Here is a 19597-nt window from a genome sequence, read left to right on the forward strand (position 1 = left end):
AAACAAGAGGCAAATATTTCCTTTTAATATCATTATAAAACTGTTGAAGTATATATGTTGAAGTATATTAATCAGGCATTGAAGAATGCAGTTCATTGTTGGTGTAATTATGCCATTTACACTGTCTGAGCAGCTGTTCTTCAACAGCTCCATCATCTGCATGAGCAAGTCAACAGTTTAATCAACTGTATAGTAATAACATGGATGCCGAACACAGAGGCACAGGTGGCTCATGTAAAGCTCTGTGTACATCAGCTGCCAGCTTCATATAATGTGACGCGACATGCTCAATCTCCTCTGTGCCACACTCCATTTCATTTCATTTCACCAGCCAGCGGCTGTCATCTTCGTCTGTGCTAGCTCAGTGAGGCTGCTCAGGCTTTGTGCATTGATTTTACTGCTGCCTAGCGTAGGACGGTTCATGTCTGCAGTGCTCTTTGATAGTTCTATTTCCCAAATCCCTCAGAATCATGTGCAGCATACAATATCTACTCTCATTTTTATTTAGTTCTTAGTTAATTAATTGTGCTCCGCAGGAAAGTAATGTACAATTATAAACACACTGGCAGCATGGCTTTAGGGAAAGAGATGTCAGTTTGTCAGTTAATGTGACACTTTGGCCTGTAGAGTAAAATATTTCAGCAACTATTTGATGAACTGCCATGAAATGTGGTAGAGTCATTCATGGTCCTAGATGATGATTTGGTGATTTTCATTTAGTGCCAACAACAAGTAACTAGGTGGTCTGCTGGCCCTCTTTTTAATTCCTAACATCACATCAGAAACCATCACAGTATGAGGATAAAAAAGTAAAAAAGAAAACAAATACCTTTTTTTTTTTTTTACAAAATATATACTAGATTGGGAACTGAAGCAGTCAACTAGAAAAAATGCATTGTAAATTGTATCTCATACAATTATTCACTAGATGGCGCTGTTTACTGCCTCATTTCTCAAGAGACATGAAGCGTTAAAGCACTACAAGTGTCCGCTCTAATTATGTGCCTGTTTTAATTCCTTCAGTGGTTATTATTAGAGTCGTGTGCACATGTGTTTGTGTTTTGCAAGTCTTTATTGATCCTATAATGGTTGAGTTTAGATGGCGCTATCCTAATTAATGTAAGTATTTTACGTAACCGTGGTATGAGGTTGTGATTTTACGTAGTCTTTCATCTGAACTCTTCTGCTTAGTATCATTTTCTTTATGTTGTGTGTTGATAGTGTAGCAATTTGAGTTCTACTATGAATGAAAAGTGCGGTACAAAATAAATTATTACATTTGGTTGAATACAAATCTCGCGATGTGTAGCAGTCGGTATTCTCCAAAAAAACAACGTACGCCTTTTGCTCTGACGTACTTGCGTCACTCAAATGCGGTTACGTCAAATAATGTGCGTATCCCACTAGGTACAACTACTATAACGTTACTACTTCACATAGTTGAGCACTGAGTTTGTGAGAGGGAATGTCAACCGTAGAAACATTAGTTAGTGAGGCGGACGGGAACGGCGGCATAATGGGTGAGTTTGTTCAGCATTAAGACTAAACCCTTCCTGTTCTCCGTCTGTGAAGTTGAACCAGGTCTGCTGTGAAGTTTGTGAATCGGTTGCTTTTGTTTAGCGAACGAAACGCTGGGATATAAAGTAGGAACCCGCTCGGGAATACTCATTCACTGCGAAGCGTTAGCTTAGCAGCGGGTAAACCGAACTATATAGGAAAAAAAACGCTCGTTTAACGTCTCATTGCTTTTAGCTCACCGTTTCTAATCACCTCTGAAATCGTTATGCTCTTCCGGTAAATTTTGTGTACAAACTTAGCACTTCTTTTAGAACAATGTGAACCTAGTTCATGCTGTTCGCTGCCGCCCACCATGCTGTGTTGTAGCGTTATTTAAGTTTATCGTAAAGATTATAGAATGTATACCTAAATGTTACGTCTACTTTAAAATGTTCCTGGCTGTTGAGTTGTTTGTATCGTGCGCCGAACTGTACATTTCTCAATGAGTGCCATAAATTAACTGAGACTACGGTTAAGTTCACATTTTAACACAGTGTTATCTTAAACGGTCATATTTTGTAATGGAGTTTGGCTACGGCTCGTTTTAATAAAGGGACAGTGCTGTATCATGTAACGTAATGTAGTTGAGCGGTTCAAACGATAGCTTGGCATTTCCTGTGTGTTTTTTTTTATGTCGTGTGTGAGCTGCTACTCGGGTTAACACTGCTCGTTATAAGAGAGGTGTGACGTTAAACTTCATGCCTTTACTATCAACGGCAGTGTATGAAGATAGCTACACTGAGTTACCACGCCGTTTACCTTAAATAGACTGACTGACTAGACTGAGAGAGAGAGAGGAACAATGAGCTACAGGTGGTGAAACAGGTCAGTCAGATATACTGAAAGCACGGTACATTCTTCTCAGTGTGATGATGTCACATCGCCATTGGCAGCGACAGCATTATCTCCCTAACAACGAGTAGACTATATGTGGATCGATAACATCATTGACTTCATGTCTGTGCCTATTTAGTTTGTTAGTGGCTGACAGATTTGTTACATATTCCTGTGTTGCACCCTCTGTCCATCCCACCACAGGTTAGATTAGATTAGATTGTACTTTATTAATCCCTCAACGGGGAAATTCACTTGTAACAGCAGCAAAACAGAAGCAAAAACATGTGTAATATACACTACAGAAAAGAAAATGGGCATCCACAACAAACAAACCCTTAAACATATACATATACAATAAATGAACAAACGAGTGTTAACCGAGCTAAAACAAGTACTAAAAGTAAAGTGACCAGAACATAAGTAATATTGCACATGATAACCAGTTTGAGATGTGAAAAATATAAATATATGGTGAGTAGTTGTGGTGATTGAGAGAAGAAACTACAACATGTTCAGGTTGCAGGTGTTGTAGAGTCTGACAGCAGTAGGAATGAAAGATTTGACTTGAAGCTTTAAGTAGTTCCCCCTTAACGACAGCCCATACAGATGCTGCAATTAGCTGTAATTCATTAGAATGAAAAAGCCCATTTAACCTCCAGGAGTCACATACACATTTGTCTCTGTGTAATGGGCACTGTATGAAATAAAAATGGGTGGCATCTTGTAGTCATAGCCAAGTGACATATTGTCTGAGCTGTTTGCATAGTGGCTGTGACATTGCACAGATGGGCAGATCAGGCGCTCAGCCAGACAATGTGTGTCAGGTGGTGGTGGTAGTGGTGCAGTGGCCAAATACCACAAAGAAAAGTCTCTTAAGAACCAGGCTGAGTGTACTCTCAGTTTGTTCAGGTGTTCACACATGAATATAGAGCTCAGTCATTTCTGAACACATACACAGGGGATAGATTATTACCCGTTCCTCTCAGCAAGAGGCTTGAACGCATTATCCCAGCATGGCTTATTTCATGTTGGGACGTCTCCAGTGAAACCACAAGATTGAATTAAATAGTTGAGTGATGTTGTAAAGACACATGCATATGTTAACAGAGACAAAGCTTCATGTCTATTTTGGACACTTGTTTGTTGTAGTATGCAGATTGTGAACAGACTTTTCATGTGTATAGACATCAAAATCTACAGGATCTGACTCTTAATAAGCCACATGCCATGCTTTGTCTAGTGGTTTAATGAACACATTTTCATTATTGAGTGATGTGTCGATCATTTTCTCGATTAATCAATTAGCTGAAATGTCAGAAAATGTCGATCACTGTTTCCCAGAGCCTGAGGTGATGTCTTGTTTTGTCCCAACCAAAAATCCACAACCCAAACATGTTCACTTGCCAATAAAAAAAGACAAAAGAAACCAGGAAATATTCACATCTGAGAAGCAACAACCAAAGAAGTTTGACGTCATCTTCTTAAAAACTGATTAAAAACCTTTAATCAACGATTAAAATAGTATGCAATCAGTTTTATAGTTGGCAACCGATCGATTTAATCAACTAATTGTTGCAGCTGTACATTGAGATATTGCTGTGATAGATGCACAGGAGCAGTGTAGTGTGTGAGATGCTGAGGAACATCTGTCCATGTGATGAATGTGCACTGCACATGTGATGGAGGAATGCATGCTGCATGCAGCTTGTAACACTGCTCAGTAAGCATGAAATAGCTCACTGACGCTGCAATCACATGCACAGTGCACGTTTTAATTCATTGAGCTAAACTAATCGAACGCTAATGTTCTAATCAATGTGTTTTAAGATATTAACTGTCTATTACTGAATATTTTCCACATTGTCATGTGTCCTACTGTCACATATCACTGTGCTCTGACATATACTGACAATGTCCTGCTGTTGAGTTATTGGCACATGCCAGTTAGTGTAATGCCACTTTGGCTACTGGTATGTGGATGCTGTACAAATGGCATGTGGCCACACACAAATAACCTGTCACTGTTGTTCCATTGGCAGATGCCACCTCTTAGCTATATTGACATAAGTGTAGCTTTATTAAAGGCTATGCTTACTTTGCAAAGTCAGCCAGAAAAGCTGCATTCATCACATCAGGAACAGCTGTCTACGAGAGGGGTGGGAGGGTTACCTTGTACTTTATTAGAGGATGCATGCACACACATTAAAGTGCAGTCCATCAAATTTAGTTTAGTTTATTCATTTATTTATTTCATTGTTAAAATGACAAAATAAAACTCACCAAACATTCTGCTCTCTTCATAATTATCTACACAGTATCTGTTGATGGTACACATGTTTTTACAGTATGTTGCACACAGCAGCGACATATAGAATGTCAGCGACACATGCCAACTGCTGGTGGTATCTAGCCCTGTCATGATAGCTACTGGACGATATATTGTCTCAGAAATAATCACGGTAAACAATATTATTGTCATTTGAAGATGATTTTATACCACTGATATAATGATAATATAATAGCATAATAATACACGAGGGGTGGGGGGTGGGATGTAAAAACACAGACATGTCATTATGGTTGGGGACAGAGTTATTTACCTTTAATTCTTCTGCAGTCTCCACTCAGGACGTACACAGTGAGGAATGGAGGACACTACTTGTTTAGCCAATGTGATATGAATAGCTTCTTAGCTGCTAATGTGAAGTGTGGCAATACTGAAGTTAAACTTACTTACTTACTTGTACGATAAGTCGATAATTATTGTGACAGGTCTAGTGGCATCTTCCAGTGATACATGGCATTAACCAGCACCTACATTTGGATATGCATTCTCCAAACTCTTCCTGATAAGTGCCTTAAACCAGTAGGCTGGTATTAGAATGTAGAATAGCAGTAAACCACAGTGATATACCACTTTAGAATGAGCATATGCTGCTAAAAAAGAGCAGCCACAGCCTCAGTAACACTGTGTGCAACATGTGTACATGTGATGGAAGGATGCACATTTGATGGCACACAGAGTTAACTGTTGCCATGAAATAGCATGTGATCAATTATCTGTACATGACTGACAGGAACATGTGCAGGAGAGCTGAATATTTTCCCTCCTAAAAAAACGAAGCACATTATTATCAGTTAAAATAGCACGAACATGAGTTTACTCATCCTAGAACTGGAGGGAGTTTTATGAAGTCTGATTCATTACCTTTAATAGTATCATCATGGTTATCTGAGCTCAGACTCTAACATAAAGCCGGCATTAAAACACCAAAATAACCCTTTAACATTATCTTTTAAAATGTGGAAAAATGCAAAAACTTTCTGGGGGTCTGTGAATTTGACAGTAAATCCTCCATCTGTGTGAAACCACGTCTCACAAGAGAGAGAGAGAGATTGAGAGAGAGAGAGAGAGAGGGTAAAACCTTATTCGGGATACTTTTTAAGACTCTAGTCTGAAAACATTTAGTAAGAGAAACAATCTTGGATGATGCATGAAATGTCTGAGTCTCGCTGAGGTCGTGGGAAGTCCTGAGCTGGTGTCCTCTCTCTCTCTCTCTGTCTCTCTCTCTCTCTCTCTCTCTCTCTCTCTCTCTCTCTCTCTCTCTCTCTCTCTCTCTCTCTCTCTCTCTCTCTCTCTCTCTCTCTCTCTCTCTCTCTCTCTCTCTCTCTCTCTCTCTCTCTCTCTCTCTCTCTCTCTCTCTCTCTCTCTCTCTGCCTCTTTGTCTCTCACTCTCTGCTGCTCAATTCAGACTCCGTGCCTCTGGTGCTCCTTGTAACCTCCAGCTTCCTGCAGCCTCACCACATTGTTTCCGTCAGTTTAGCAGCAAAACAGCAAAGTGCAGCTCACTTTTTTTTTTCTTCTTGCTGTCTGTTACTGTCGCGCTTCTTTCCTGCTGTGATTTGATTAGTCGCTGACAACGTCTCAGAGTTTCAGTACGCATCCTTCCGCATCCTGCAAGTTATTTTAGCTTTAAGTTAAGATAGCTATGAAAGAGCTGTCTTGGTGCAGCGCAGCAGTTATTAGCACAAACAAGTCGCCTCTATTCTCGTCTTATATCAAAGTGTAAAAACGTGAATCTGCCTGTAAGTGAAACTCAATGTAAAAACTGACCCTGATTCACCTGTTTTCTTTGTGTGTGTGTGTGGTCACAGTTTGAGTGAGGAAAAATGCGACAAGCTGAGTGTACGTGACTTTTCTGTTGAAAACACCATCACCACCAAACATCGCAATAAAGCAGTGTGTGACTCTGTGAACGTGCACAACGTTGCATAATTTACTTTTTCTCAGTGTAATATGTGAGGTGGGGTTTGCAGCAGTTTGCAGCGTTGTCTCAGGCTTCATGTTTGACATGCCTGCAGTTCGTTAGCTGTCTCCAGCACAGGAAGCTGTGTGTGTGAGAGAGTCCAAGTGATATAAACCAGTAACCTGTGAGTTATGTATGTGTGGTTAGACTGGGACTGATGGGATGAGAGGAGAGGAGCATGCATCATTTTAAGCAGCTCCGATTAAACGGTGACAGCTCCTCTAAACACATGGGAGGGGGGGTAGTTCCTCTATTGGAGGCCTGACTCTGTCCAGCTGCATGCTGTAGAGATGTGATGAGTTAACAGTCTGTATCACTGATGCTTTTCTTCATATACAGTTTTTATTTTAGATTGTCATCAGAAACTTGGGTCAGTCCAGTCAGGTAGAAACAGCCTAAATACAAAAGAGTGATCTGAATCAGGAGCTGTCTGATAGAAGAGTAAGCACTTAGTCAGCATTAGCTTCTCCTACCTGACAGTTTGTTCCTTGGTTGCTAGGTGACACATTTTGGCTCGTACTATGTAAGTTGTCAATACCAAAACTAAATGTTTTGTGATCAGCGTGGTTAGTAAATGATGATTTGAACAACTGATTTATGATGTCGTTTGGCTTGTAACTCGTTAACCCTTTACATACTGTTCATATTCTGACTCATAATTAGTCTCTACACCAATTTCACATTCATACTTTCCTTGTCAGTCATTAATAAACGTTTGATTAATCATTAATGAAGCTGCCAGAGAGTGAACACAGTGTATTCTATACATTTATGGACAAAAAAAGACATTCACAATCTCTCAGAATTCACCTTGTTTGTTTGGTGATTTTTATTTTTATTTAATAAAATGTGTATCAGCTGCACAAAAATAATAATAATATACTGTGGGGCACGTTAGGAAAAAGTGTGACTGAAAGAAATGTGTTTACAGTGTTTTTACAGCTCTAAAGTCATTAAACTCACATACACATGTATAAATAAAGTCAATAATCATATATCCTTTTTTTCTTCATCTGCCTTCAGCAAAACAAACTTTAGAACATATTTATTTCATCATATTTTAGTTAAAAACATTTAAAAATGAACTAAAATGACTTTAATTGTATAATTCTAAACCTTAATAACTAGGTGTGTATATAACACACTGTAATAACGATTATTTTAACTGCTTAATCCATCAAACCTAACGTTAGCTGGCTAAATCTTCTCTTTTCTCTCTTCTCTTTCCTTTTCTTCTGAATTTCCTCTCCGTCTGACACTGTGTCCGGCGATTATATTGACTATCACATGGCATTGCATAACATGAGACGCTCTCTGTCCACACTGAACATGTTAAATATGCACTTGGATGATTACTCAATGTTTTAGTTTGTACTATTTAAACAGGAAACGCACGTTTTATATTGTGATATTTAGATGTTTCTTTACTGTTTCTTTACCACAGCAGCTTGTCACTCACCTTCTATAAGCTAATACACACAGTATGTCTACAGACTGCCTCGCTGTAGGAATGTGCAGTATTATTTTGTGCATGTTCATTTTAATCTTAAATTTCTAGTCTGTGCCAAGTCCTTTCACTCCCTTATTGTTCTAATAGCTTCTGAGTCCTGCAGGTTGCCTCACAAAATGTAGTTATATTGCACACAATGACCAAGTGTCTTATGTGTTATGTCTTGAATATGTTTTAAAGAGACTCAAGGAGATCAATTAGGAAATATTTCACATTAAAACCTTTTAAATTAAATTAAAGCGCAGCTGAAAAAATGATTGTACAGAAAGAATCCTTTTTCTTCCTTGCTGTGTGAAATAGTTGTTACTGACCCAGCTCTTATATGTAAATCTTCTTTGATGTTAGTGGAGATGCTCATTAATACAGTATGTGTGTTGTCTGTGTTACTGTATAAACAGCTGGTGAAACACATCAGCGTACTTGTATCCATGCAGTAAAGAACATCATTGTGTGGCTGTTATAGTATTTAAGAACAGCTTTATATTGTTGCATGTTTCATGTCTCTTAACAGGCAAAAAGAGACTGAACTTGATCTCCAGATTCCTCATACATCTGTGTCTCATGTCTAACGTTATTTGAAAAAAAAAAGAGAAGATGTTCCAGCCTTTCCTGGAATTCCATTTAAACGGTCATATCACTAATTCATTTCTCTGTGTCTCCTCTTTTTGTGTTCCTGCTTCACGGACCCACCTGCTGTGACCGCTGTCTTCTCCTGTCACCTTTCTTTCGGACATCGACTTGTGTCTGCTCTCCAAACCAGCTGTAAGTATCTATGTCTCTCATGAGCCTGCAGGGCCTCAGGGTCTCATAGACAAAACCTGAATAGAGACACAAGTTTCAGCATAAATCCTTATCTGTTCATGTAAAATTGGAAAGCGTTGCCTTAAAATCTGGAAATGTCTTAAAATAATTAGAATTTAAGGCCTAACACTTATATTAAAGGTAAAGAATGGGTGTATTTATTTACTGAGTAACAGATACAAGAATGGTGCACGCACAATACTTTGACCAATGTTTGACTGAAAATTAGAGCCCGACCCATACTGGATTTTTAGGGCCGATACCGATATCAATATATTGGCCAATAATACCTCCATTACATATCTTTGTCACAAGCGTTGGAAAGCCATGTGTTATGGATCATTACAAAAAATGTGTGTTTATGTAAATACAGAATATATACATAAACGCAGAAAAGCTTGCCAAATCTTATAGAATTTGCCAGATGAACCGCACAATGTGTGTATAATTTTTTCCAGTCTCATATGATATAAAACAGTTTTGCAAACATTTGATCATAAATCAAAGTGTTGGACACATTTGGACTTTAAACTGATGAGCAGAGGTCAACCTGATAGTTTTTTTTTCTGCAGCTTTCAACTGAATCACAGTTTTCTTAGAGGATGGAGGTTGCTCAGTTGCTCCATCCTCTGAGGGGAAACTAGAAGACTGAGATGTAGTTAAAAGCTCTGGGAAAATTGCAGAATGTTAAGCTGCAGTATTTTGTTATATGGATAATACTACTGGCCTGTTTGCACTGCACAGTTAAAGATTGGACCATTTAGTCTGATCTAAATGCAGACACTGTGTATTTATTTATGGGTTTTTTTTTTTATCTGAAAGTTCTGACATGTTATGTGTGAAATGCGAGCTTGCAAGTTTCACACACTGTTAAAGTCCGCGCTGTTCTCATCCTCCAGTAAAGCATGTTTATTTTCACTCCACAGCTACAGAAGAACCTGGAGGGCTATGTGGGCTTTGCAAACCTCCCCAACCAAGTTTACAGAAAATCTGTGAAGAGAGGCTTCGAGTTCACGCTCATGGTTGTGGGTGAGTACCTCTCTTTTAGCACCTTGTTTCCCCTCAGTCAGTCTGCGACACACTCAGGCAGTCATGCATGAATACAAACACAGAGAGAGCTACAGCTTCTCGGTCACTTATTTGAGTGTGATGTTTTTTTTAAAAGAGGCTGACACATCTACAAACAGTAAGTATGTCCATGTTAGAATTTGTTGCTCCTACCATTAGTGTTCATGTGTGGAGCGGTGTTGAGTTTCACAGAAAGCAGCACGGCGGAAAGCGCCAGCAGCTGGCCGCTGAAATGGATTAGAGCTGGTTTAAGTTGTGGAGGGTAAGTTGCACGTAAAACAAGACTCCGGGAAACCATACTTAAAACAAATGTTTGCCATTCAGCTGCACAGACAGGCAGTGTGTGTGTGTGTGTGTGTGCTTTTGTGTGTGCTTATGTGTGTGTGCTTATGTGTGTATCTTCTGGATTGTGTGGTGTGGTGGGAGGGAGGTTTCCTGTCATTCCATTCATACAGCCAAAGTCAAAGCCCTGAGCAGCTGATTCAGGGAGAGGCACGACTATAGAAGAAACCCCTTCCTCTCTCCCTTGCAGAGGTTACCTGAGCAGGAAGCCAGCACTCGAATGCCTGCATGATGTCACATCCTGTCCCCTGGGTTCACGGCTTTCACTGCCTACCTGCCCCCAGGGCTTTATAGAACCCATCTCCATGGCGATCAGCACACCCTCCTCCTCCTCCCTCCCTCCCTCCCTCCATGGCTCAATTCATGTAGTCACGCCCTGGAGTTTCCCCCTGCTGTGTGCTCTCAGGAAAGAGGCTGTTATGTGGCAATTTTGTGTGCAGCATGTAATTTGAATAGCTGGCTAATTGGCAAAGCGAAGCACTCGCCAGGCTGGAGTAGATGAAGCGTCAGATACTGCACGCTTTTTCCTCAATTTTCAAGGCAGTTGATGGGAAGGTTACATAACACATCTACCCACTGGGGACACACTGGGTTTGGAATTTAGAGAGATATGATGGAATTTAGAGACACATATTTCAGAAAGAGATGAGATCAAGGAGTTTATGTTACAGACAGGTTACATGTTTACACTGTATTCTCTTTATTTCTCATATTGCTTCACAAGGTGACGTTAGTAGAAAGGAAACTTTGTATAAATATAGTGGAGGCCAGTGTGCTCACACCCTCAGGAAAGTATGAACATGCCTGGTAAAAATACTGTGTCTTTTATAACGGACAAGTGTACAACTACCCAGTGCCTTCCTGTCACATCTGCATTGAAACACAACAGGAACTACAGTCTGCAAATAGAATCTGTAACAAACCATGCACAAATACACACTTACAAACACTAAAATAATAACTAGACTTGCATGGAAGTCTAATGTGGGTCAACCTGTGGTTCACAGCCTAGTACTCACCAACCTGAAACTATCAGAAAGACAATAAGTGAACACAGGTGGTTTAACACGCTTGTTTCTGTGCTTGGGCAGGCTTAAAATAAATCAAAATGTCAGAACTCATGTGGAAGTTAACCGTAGACGTTGGCAAGTTACTAGATCCCCATTTGATGTATGTATGTATGTATGTATGTATTTATCTGCCAATAGGAGATATCCTATTCTAAAATGACTGTCTTTTGAGCATGTGCAGGGACAACATATTCAAACGGACAGATACAGATTACCAAAATGAGTTTAGAAGGTCCCAGGACCTAAACATGCAATACAACAGAAACTGACATTTCACTGTTCATGTATCTTCTGAGGTATAATATGTCCTGTGCAACATCTTTTAAAAAAAAAGAGGAACATTTCAATTAATCAATCAAACTTTATTTACATAGCAGCTTTCATACAGGTTCATGTAGTTCAAAGTGCTTCACAGTTGATTGACAAGCTGATAATATAAAGAACAATGATAAAAATGTAATGAAAAGATTTAGGATGTATAGTAAAATAAAATGAGAGAGAATAAGAGTAAAAGTTAGAGGTAAAACTAAGCTAAGATAGATATAAAAGACAAAACTAAAATAAAATGAAATAAAAGAGTTAGAGTTTACTAAAAGCTAGACCAAAAACTAAGTTAAAAAAGATCGAAAAGAAACGGATGAAGTTTGTCCTTTTCTCTTTATTTGTCATGTTGCCTTTTAAGCCTAGTTTTGCTTGTTTCTCCATTGTTAAGAATAGAGAATTGGAATAGGATGCCTGTTTTTAAGAGTTAATCCGGTGTCTTATGTGAAAACATTGAAATAAATGTGAGAGAGGAAAGGCATCTATGTCTGTTTTAGTTACATAAATGGTAAAATGTTAAAAGAATACACCTTTATAAGGCAGAAGGAATCAAATGTGGGAAAAATGCTGGTTTAACTGGGCATTTTTAAAGTTAAAGGGTTAAAGTACACATTAGTGTTTTGGAGGTGGATGTAGTTGGAGGGGGAGGTGACTATTGTTAGTGAGCAAGCGAAAGTGGGCCAGAGCCATTTGTCGTGGTTAAAGTCAATATTTGGCAGTGATTTAGACATTGGCAGGAACTGACCTTGATGTTGGCCGGTGCAATAGCAGCTCATTGTGTTTGGTCCTGCTTGACAGAGAGCTGAGTGAGCTCCGTTGTATCCTCTCTGGAAATGGAAAAAATGCCCTCGCGTTAAACAAGACAAGCTTTTAAAGAGCCGAAACCTGACAGGCGAATGGAAATTGATGGTTTTTGCCGACAGATATATATATATATATATGTATGTAAGACTTTTGTCACGCTCCAGACTTGTTAAACTTTTACTGTCTCCTGCTGCTTTTTGAAGGGAAAGCCCCATTCATAAACACAGTGGCTGGAGAGATGATGACTGTAACGTCGAACACACAAAATTTCCCTTTCACAAAAAAAAACAAAAAACCCCAAGCTGCTTTTCATTTCACCTGCACGTTATTAGCTCAGTGTTTTGAAAGCCCTGTCAAATGAATTAACCTACCGCGGCCTCCCTCTTACAAGCCAAACTTTTTTCCTGCTTCCCCCTCCACCAGCCTCTTGCATGCAGTGGGAAGTGTCTTTGAATAAACCCCCACGGTTTACACAGCTGCTGGATATTTCCTTTAAAGGAAGTGCGCTGGCTGCTGAGCCGAGCCGAGCGGCGGGCCGGCAGGGGCCTCGGCTTGGCGGGTCGGCTCAGTGAGAGCGGCCCCTATGCTGCTGCTGGGGCCGGGACGCTCGTCTGTCATGACATTGAATGGCTTCATTATTTATTCTTGACGTGGTATATTTAATAAAACCAGAGGAGACTTCACCTATACACCCACCATAGTTAAATACACCCATAAACAAGTGAATATATTTTTCCATATCTTCAATATGCAGTGTATGAGGCAGCATTACTTTATAGGTATGTGCTGAGTTATGCAAATGACCTGTGCAGCTGTTCAATTAGTCCCTGACAGCTACCTGGCAACATCAACCAGCTCCATCAACCAAACTTTTGCAGTAATTGTTTTCTTTATAAACACTCCTCCATGTCCTTTTGCTATTTCTAGAAAATTTGCATTTCATACCATCATAAAAACTGTCGATGAGTGTAAACCTGTTAAAAGGATACTGGGGTATTTTTTAATGTGGACCCTATTTTCCCATCTATTTGTGTCTATGTAGCTAATGGGACACACATTGACAGGACACTGCTGCTCTGTCAGGATAGATTGCTGCCTGTTTTGTGGCTGCCGGCTAAAGCACTCTCACTTAATACTGGAACAATTCCAAAAATTGTTGTCCTCATTACTCACTTAGACACAAAAAGATGTGAAGATACAGCCTAGGTTGAAAAAGTTCCCCTGTTAAGGTACCGCTGATTCAAACCTCATGTTATAGTTATAGTAGTGACCCTTATTTATACTCAAGAGATCATTGAGGTTGACCCTCATTTACAATGACATTGAGTCAATTATAAAGACAGCAAAAAATAAAAATACAACTATTCAAAGCAATTACAAGCAGATGTTGGGATGTTTAAGATCAAATTTCTAAAATGTCCAAAAGGTATAAGTGTGTTTATTATATTTTAAGAAGGGGGCTGCATTTTGTTCCATGAGTCAGGGGTGTTAAAGCTAAAAGTATTTTTTCCGAGTTCAGACTGAACTCGGAACTCTGGAACATGAAGTGAAAGCCAGTCAGTAGAGCAGGTTTGGTAAGTAATGGGGTCATTTACCTATAAGGTCTTGAAGAATTTTTTTTTCAGTTGACCACTGTACACATAACAAGCTACAATACCAGCGTAGCAGTATACTAATGATAAATAGCAAATGGACTGCACCCATTCTCACAGCAATGGCAGCAGAGTTGCCATGATTGTGGTTTAGTGTCCTGCTTCTTGATCTGTGGACAGGAAGAGTCAGAGATCAAACAGAAATGCTCTGAAATATCCTATAATTAATGGACAACCTGCTCTATCTCCAGAACTAAAGCCGACCCCGAAGTTTTACAAGGCTGGACTTGACTCTGAATGACTTCACTGCAAACTTAACTGTAAGAAAGAGTGAGGAGGATGAAAGAAAAGGGGGACAGGGTGTGGTTATTACAGCTCCACACGATCCTTTTTAGTATTTGCACAACATTTTTTGTCCATCACTACTCGAAGTCGAAGTTGATATCTTGAGTGCTAAAATTGAAGGTTAGGCCCAAACTGGCCAATCGGATCTAATTTTTACATTTGTCATGAAGGTCTACCAGCAGTAAGTCTATAAGGTTTTAAGTTTGTAGCGCAGCACATATTTAAGGTGAAAAAATGATTTGACTCAACAGCTCTGCAAACATACAGTACATCCTTAGTCAGCTGTTTACTAAGAGATCGAGGATTCTACACGAACACAGTCATTTCTGTGAATGTTACAATATTTATTACTAATTCACATTACAGATTTCTGTCTTTGTTTTCTTACTGGTAGGGAGTTGCTGAGACTCAGATGTAAAAAAAAGGGCATTTTGGGTATTCCTGTACACCAATCAGAGTTTAGCAATATTTGAATCAAATTGTGACGTCAATTGCGGTATACTTTTTTTCACTATCAGTCACATCTGATCAAACCACACCCACACAGTTCTGATGAAGCAGATGAGCTGATGTAAACTCTCCAAGTTAAATTTTGACTGTAGCTTATTGTGAGTATTGAATGCTGTGGAGAAAAACCCTTTTGAATCAAGGTTTCAGAGATTTAATAGGTTTTTGTGCTAAAACAGGGATGTCTAAAGGTTCATGTGGCTGCAGGTTTTCATTCCAACCAAGCAGGAGCACACCAGGCTTGACTCATTTCATCACCTGATCTCAGTCTTCAGACAGATGATTGATCGAACGGTGTGCTCTTGATTGGTTGGAACAAAAACCTCCAGCCACATATCTCCTTATGGAGAAGTTTAGACAGGCTTGTTCTAAAGCTGTTCTAAGACTGTCATAAACTTGTATCTCCTGAACAAAATCAATTCATTTTTCACCTCATTCAAATTGGTTTAATCCACAATTTCTAATCTTACGCATTACAAAATTGTACTTCCTTGGCCTCCATTCTATACACGATACGATACACATCAGAGCAACTCGGCTTTGTTTGCTTCAATGGAACCACTGGCTGCTATTTGCTTTTTTTATGACATTCTGGAGTTCACTCACTCAGGCCGCTGAATATTGGGAACCAGTGTTAAGTTGTGGCTAAAGGGTCAAACCTCATATACTGCCTCAGTCAAAGAGCAGCAGGGGAGATGGGGATTTTTTGTCACTCAGTCAAGGCCAATTATCATCTGATCAGATCTCCACAGCTAACTCGAGCGGTATGAGACTCTGTCATGTGGCAGATTCAGGACCCGCCTTGCTTCTTAACAAAGCGACCACAGCTCTGACCAGCTACGATCAGCATCCTCACTCGTGTTTTCCTGACCCACCACCACCACCACCATCATCATAACCCTTAGTTTGATGCTTTGCTTCTCATGTAACCAGAGCTCCCTCCTCGTCCTCCCTCTCCTCACACTGGGCCGAGAATTGGACCCAGATCGACATCTCGCCGTGTCTCTTCGGGGTCCGGCTGTTTTTGTCAGCCCTCAGCTTTCCCCTAATTCAAGCTGACATTTTTATCGCATGTATTTCACCCACAGTTTGCACAAAACCGCAGCCTCTTTCCCCTCCTCTGGTACCCATCAGCCTCCAGCGACTAAGAGTTCCCCTCCGTTCCCTCTCAGCCTTGAAGAAATGTTTACAGCGGTCTCGCATGTTTCATCACAGACCAGCTATAATCGCTGAAGCATTTCTGTGGAGATTGCAAGATAAATGCGGCTCTGCCCTCGTAGGAAAATATTTACGACTCCGAGAGTGTGCTGAGTGAAGGATCCTTTTGTGTGATGTTTTTCTTCATCTCGCCGTCCTCCTCCTCCTTCTCCTTCTTATTCACGGGGCGTTGAGTGGCTGAGCTGTTGGCAGTGCTGGCCCGATGTTGGCCAGGGCCACTTGTAAAGGTCAGGAGCAGCTCTTTGGCTACAGTGCCAGGCTGGCGTATGACTGCCTCTTCTCTCACACTGAGGCTTTTGTTCAGCAGTTCCTTGTTGCCCTCTACTCACCCCAATCTTAACAGGCACACTACTGAAGGTATTGTATTACAACAGTCAGTCTCTATGGGTTCCTACAAGCTTTTTCTTTTTCTTTTTTTCTGTGGTTATTGCAGCTACACAAGCTCCTTTTAGAAGTTGCACCAAAAGCTTTGTCCATCACTACTACTTCAAATCTTCAAATTGCTTGTTTTATGTGTAACAGTCCAAACCCCCAAGTACTGAATTCACAATTATATAAGACAGAACAAAAAGCAGTGAAGAACAAAAACCTGGAACCAGCAAATGAACAGCATTTTTCTTGATAAATTACTAGTGAATGATAATCAAAATTTAACTTTTGTTTTTGTTGATTGGGTTGTCAAGATTTGTTCTCATGTCAGCTGCTAATGTGAGCATTAATGGGTAACTATCACTATCACTAACACTAGCATTGCATTCAAAGCCGGTTGGCATATAATTACATAACTGCATTATTATGTGGGGACATGCTTAATTGATCAGTTTCCAGCCATTACATTAATCTCCAACTATTTTGAAAATCTATAAATTGTTTGCGGGCGGTTTCGTGACATGTCGACACATTTATATTATCACTATTTACAGTAACGCACAAGGCTGAAAGTAAAGGTTACATTTCTACTGGCTCTGCTGTGGAGGAGTTAGTTTAAAAAAAGGAAGGAGGTCTGTAGTGCGATAACGGTAACTTTCAGAGAAAATGAGGCACTTTATCACACTTTATCATACATACGCTGTCATCAGGAACTATTAACCACATGACAAGTTATGTGAGAATCTAAGCTCGGCCCCAAATGAACTGCATGTTAAACTTTTTATGAATAAAAGTCTGGATTTACATCAGGAGCCATTTCATTTAAGTTTTAGAATGGACTTTTATGAGAAGATTAGTCCACCTTTAAATGTTTGTCTCTTGTGCATTTGATTACATTGAGTACAATGATATGATATCTCTGCTTTTGATTTCTGCTTTCCTTCTTTTTGACAAGAGTGAGAATTCATGACAACTGCGGTCTTATAAAAATTTCCTCACCCTCCTCTTCCTTCCCACAAATCTCTCTGATTAGATTCCTGAAATGCAGACGGGAAGAAGAATTTGGGAGGACAGGACTTCTGGCTCCCGGTCTGCCTCTTCCTCTGTCTCGTGTTAAAGCTTGCCTATTTTTAAAAGAAAAGAGGGTTAAAGGGAGCCGTTTCCTGTCCTGAAAAAAAAAAGAAAAAGGGTCTGAATCTGAAACATGTAAAGAATGTCAAACAGCAGAAGGACCGGCATTGGGAAGACGGGGCTGATAAACATCTGGAGATTGTGTCATGTTGTGCCTCGATCTGGCATGAAAAAAAAGAGAAGAAGATTAGAAAACAAGTATAGCGTGAAATGCATCTCTCGTGTTCAATCCCACCCACTCACTCACTCACTCTGGCTCTTGTCTTTTGTCTTTCAGGGGAATCTGGGCTGGGAAAGTCGACGCTGATCAACTCCCTCTTTCTGACAGACTTGTACTCCCCTGAATACCCAGGTCCTTCGCATAGAATTAAAAAAACTGTACAGGTAAATGATGATTTTGGTTGCTATGACTCAGCTATTACTTTTAAATATAATCCCATAAAGAAACAAATATTTGTGTGTTAAATTACCTTCACCCTGACACTGGCCAGTTCAAGTGTCAGGGCCTGAGGCTGCCATAACATAGGTGTGCCCTCGCCTTTTTTTTTCTTCTTCCCTCCAGTGTCTGTCTGCATTACAGCCATCAGCTTGAATAGTTGCTGTGTGAGATCTTGTTTTGTGTGGCTGCTCCTCCTTAGCTGTTGCCACCCCTGTGTTTGTGTTAGACCGTGAAACCGGTCCATCTGCTTTAACACAGAAATAGCTGGTTTGCTTAAGGCAGAGATGCGTCATAATTTCATATTAGGCAATCTAATTAGATCGTTGTGACACTTCCTGCAATAAAGTTGCTATTCAAACTGTCACCTTAGCTATAAAATCAAAATATATGACTTAATGAGTATTTTACACACAATCTACCTCAGAAACAGGACTTCCAAAACTTTGGATACAAGTTAAAAACCGAGACCCAAAACCTCCAGTGATTCCATCATAATGGAATTCACAGATAATCCTCTCACAGTGAATAATTCACCCAGCCTAGCAGTCATTTATAGCACAGACAAGCACAGAATATTTACAGTTTTTGATTAAACACAAAAGCCCATGTCCACTAGGCAAGAGACAAACACATTGTCAAACATCTTGTGTGGTTTTAAACCCAGAGTTATTTAGAAATGTCTGCCATTGTGTCTGATGCTGGATGTGCTTTTGTTTGTCTTGTCTTTCTCTCTGCTGAACTCAGGCCTCTTCTGTAAAAGAGAGTTCAATAAAAGAATGAGATGAATATAGTTAAATAAAGGTAATATATAAGCTACAGACAACCAAAGCAGTCAACGTAAACTAAATAAGTTAATTAGACTGTATGGAAAAAATAATCATGAAAATACATAACAAAACTTGAAATAGTGAAATAAAATAATAAAGGTTAAAAACTCAACTTGATATCAGTAAATACTATTTCATGGTAAATGGCTGCTTTATACATACATACATACATACATATATATATATCCAACAGCTTATTGTAGGTCATTTTATTTGATGGAAGACATTTTTTTATTTTAAACACAAGGGATTTTACAAAGAATTTTCTGTTTGTTTTTATGAACAGTAGCATTTTCTAATCACGTTTTATCACAAAGTCTTTGCTTGAATCAAGATAAACAGGGCGGACATAGCTATGTGATGTGCTGTTCACTCGTTCAGACCAAAGCAACAGCCAGTGGTATAGCTGGCTCTGTCTTCTGTTTGGTTTGACAGCTGTGAGATAACAAGGCTGGACTCAAGACTGTACAGCTATGCCAGCAGCTGTTTGATGCTGTACTCTGGCACAGTGCTGCTGCAAGCAACAGGCTCACAATAACATAGTTAAAATGT

The 19597-nt window shown here is 39.7% G+C and overlaps 1 protein-coding gene across 3 annotated transcripts in view; it reads left to right on the forward strand.

The window, feature by feature from the left end:
* septin7a (septin 7a) overlaps nucleotides 1–19597 on the forward strand; it is a 461874-nt gene that overhangs the window by 417577 nt on the left and 24700 nt on the right. For 2 of the 3 annotated variants that reach the window (XM_062435602.1, XM_062435603.1), the window contains exons 1-3: nucleotides 1413–1528; nucleotides 9945–10041; nucleotides 18057–18163. In XM_062435602.1, coding sequence (XP_062291586.1) covers nucleotides 1466–1528; nucleotides 9945–10041; nucleotides 18057–18163 — 267 coding nt within the window. In that variant the 5' untranslated portion in view covers nucleotides 1413–1465. Of the gene's footprint in view, nucleotides 1–1412; nucleotides 1529–9938; nucleotides 10042–18056; nucleotides 18164–19597 lie in introns of those variants that run through there. The other variant, XM_062435604.1, reaches the window with a different exon arrangement.

Source organism: Scomber scombrus, chromosome 16, assembly GCF_963691925.1.
Source record: "Scomber scombrus chromosome 16, fScoSco1.1, whole genome shotgun sequence".
Taxonomy (NCBI): Eukaryota; Metazoa; Chordata; class Actinopteri; order Scombriformes; family Scombridae; genus Scomber; species Scomber scombrus.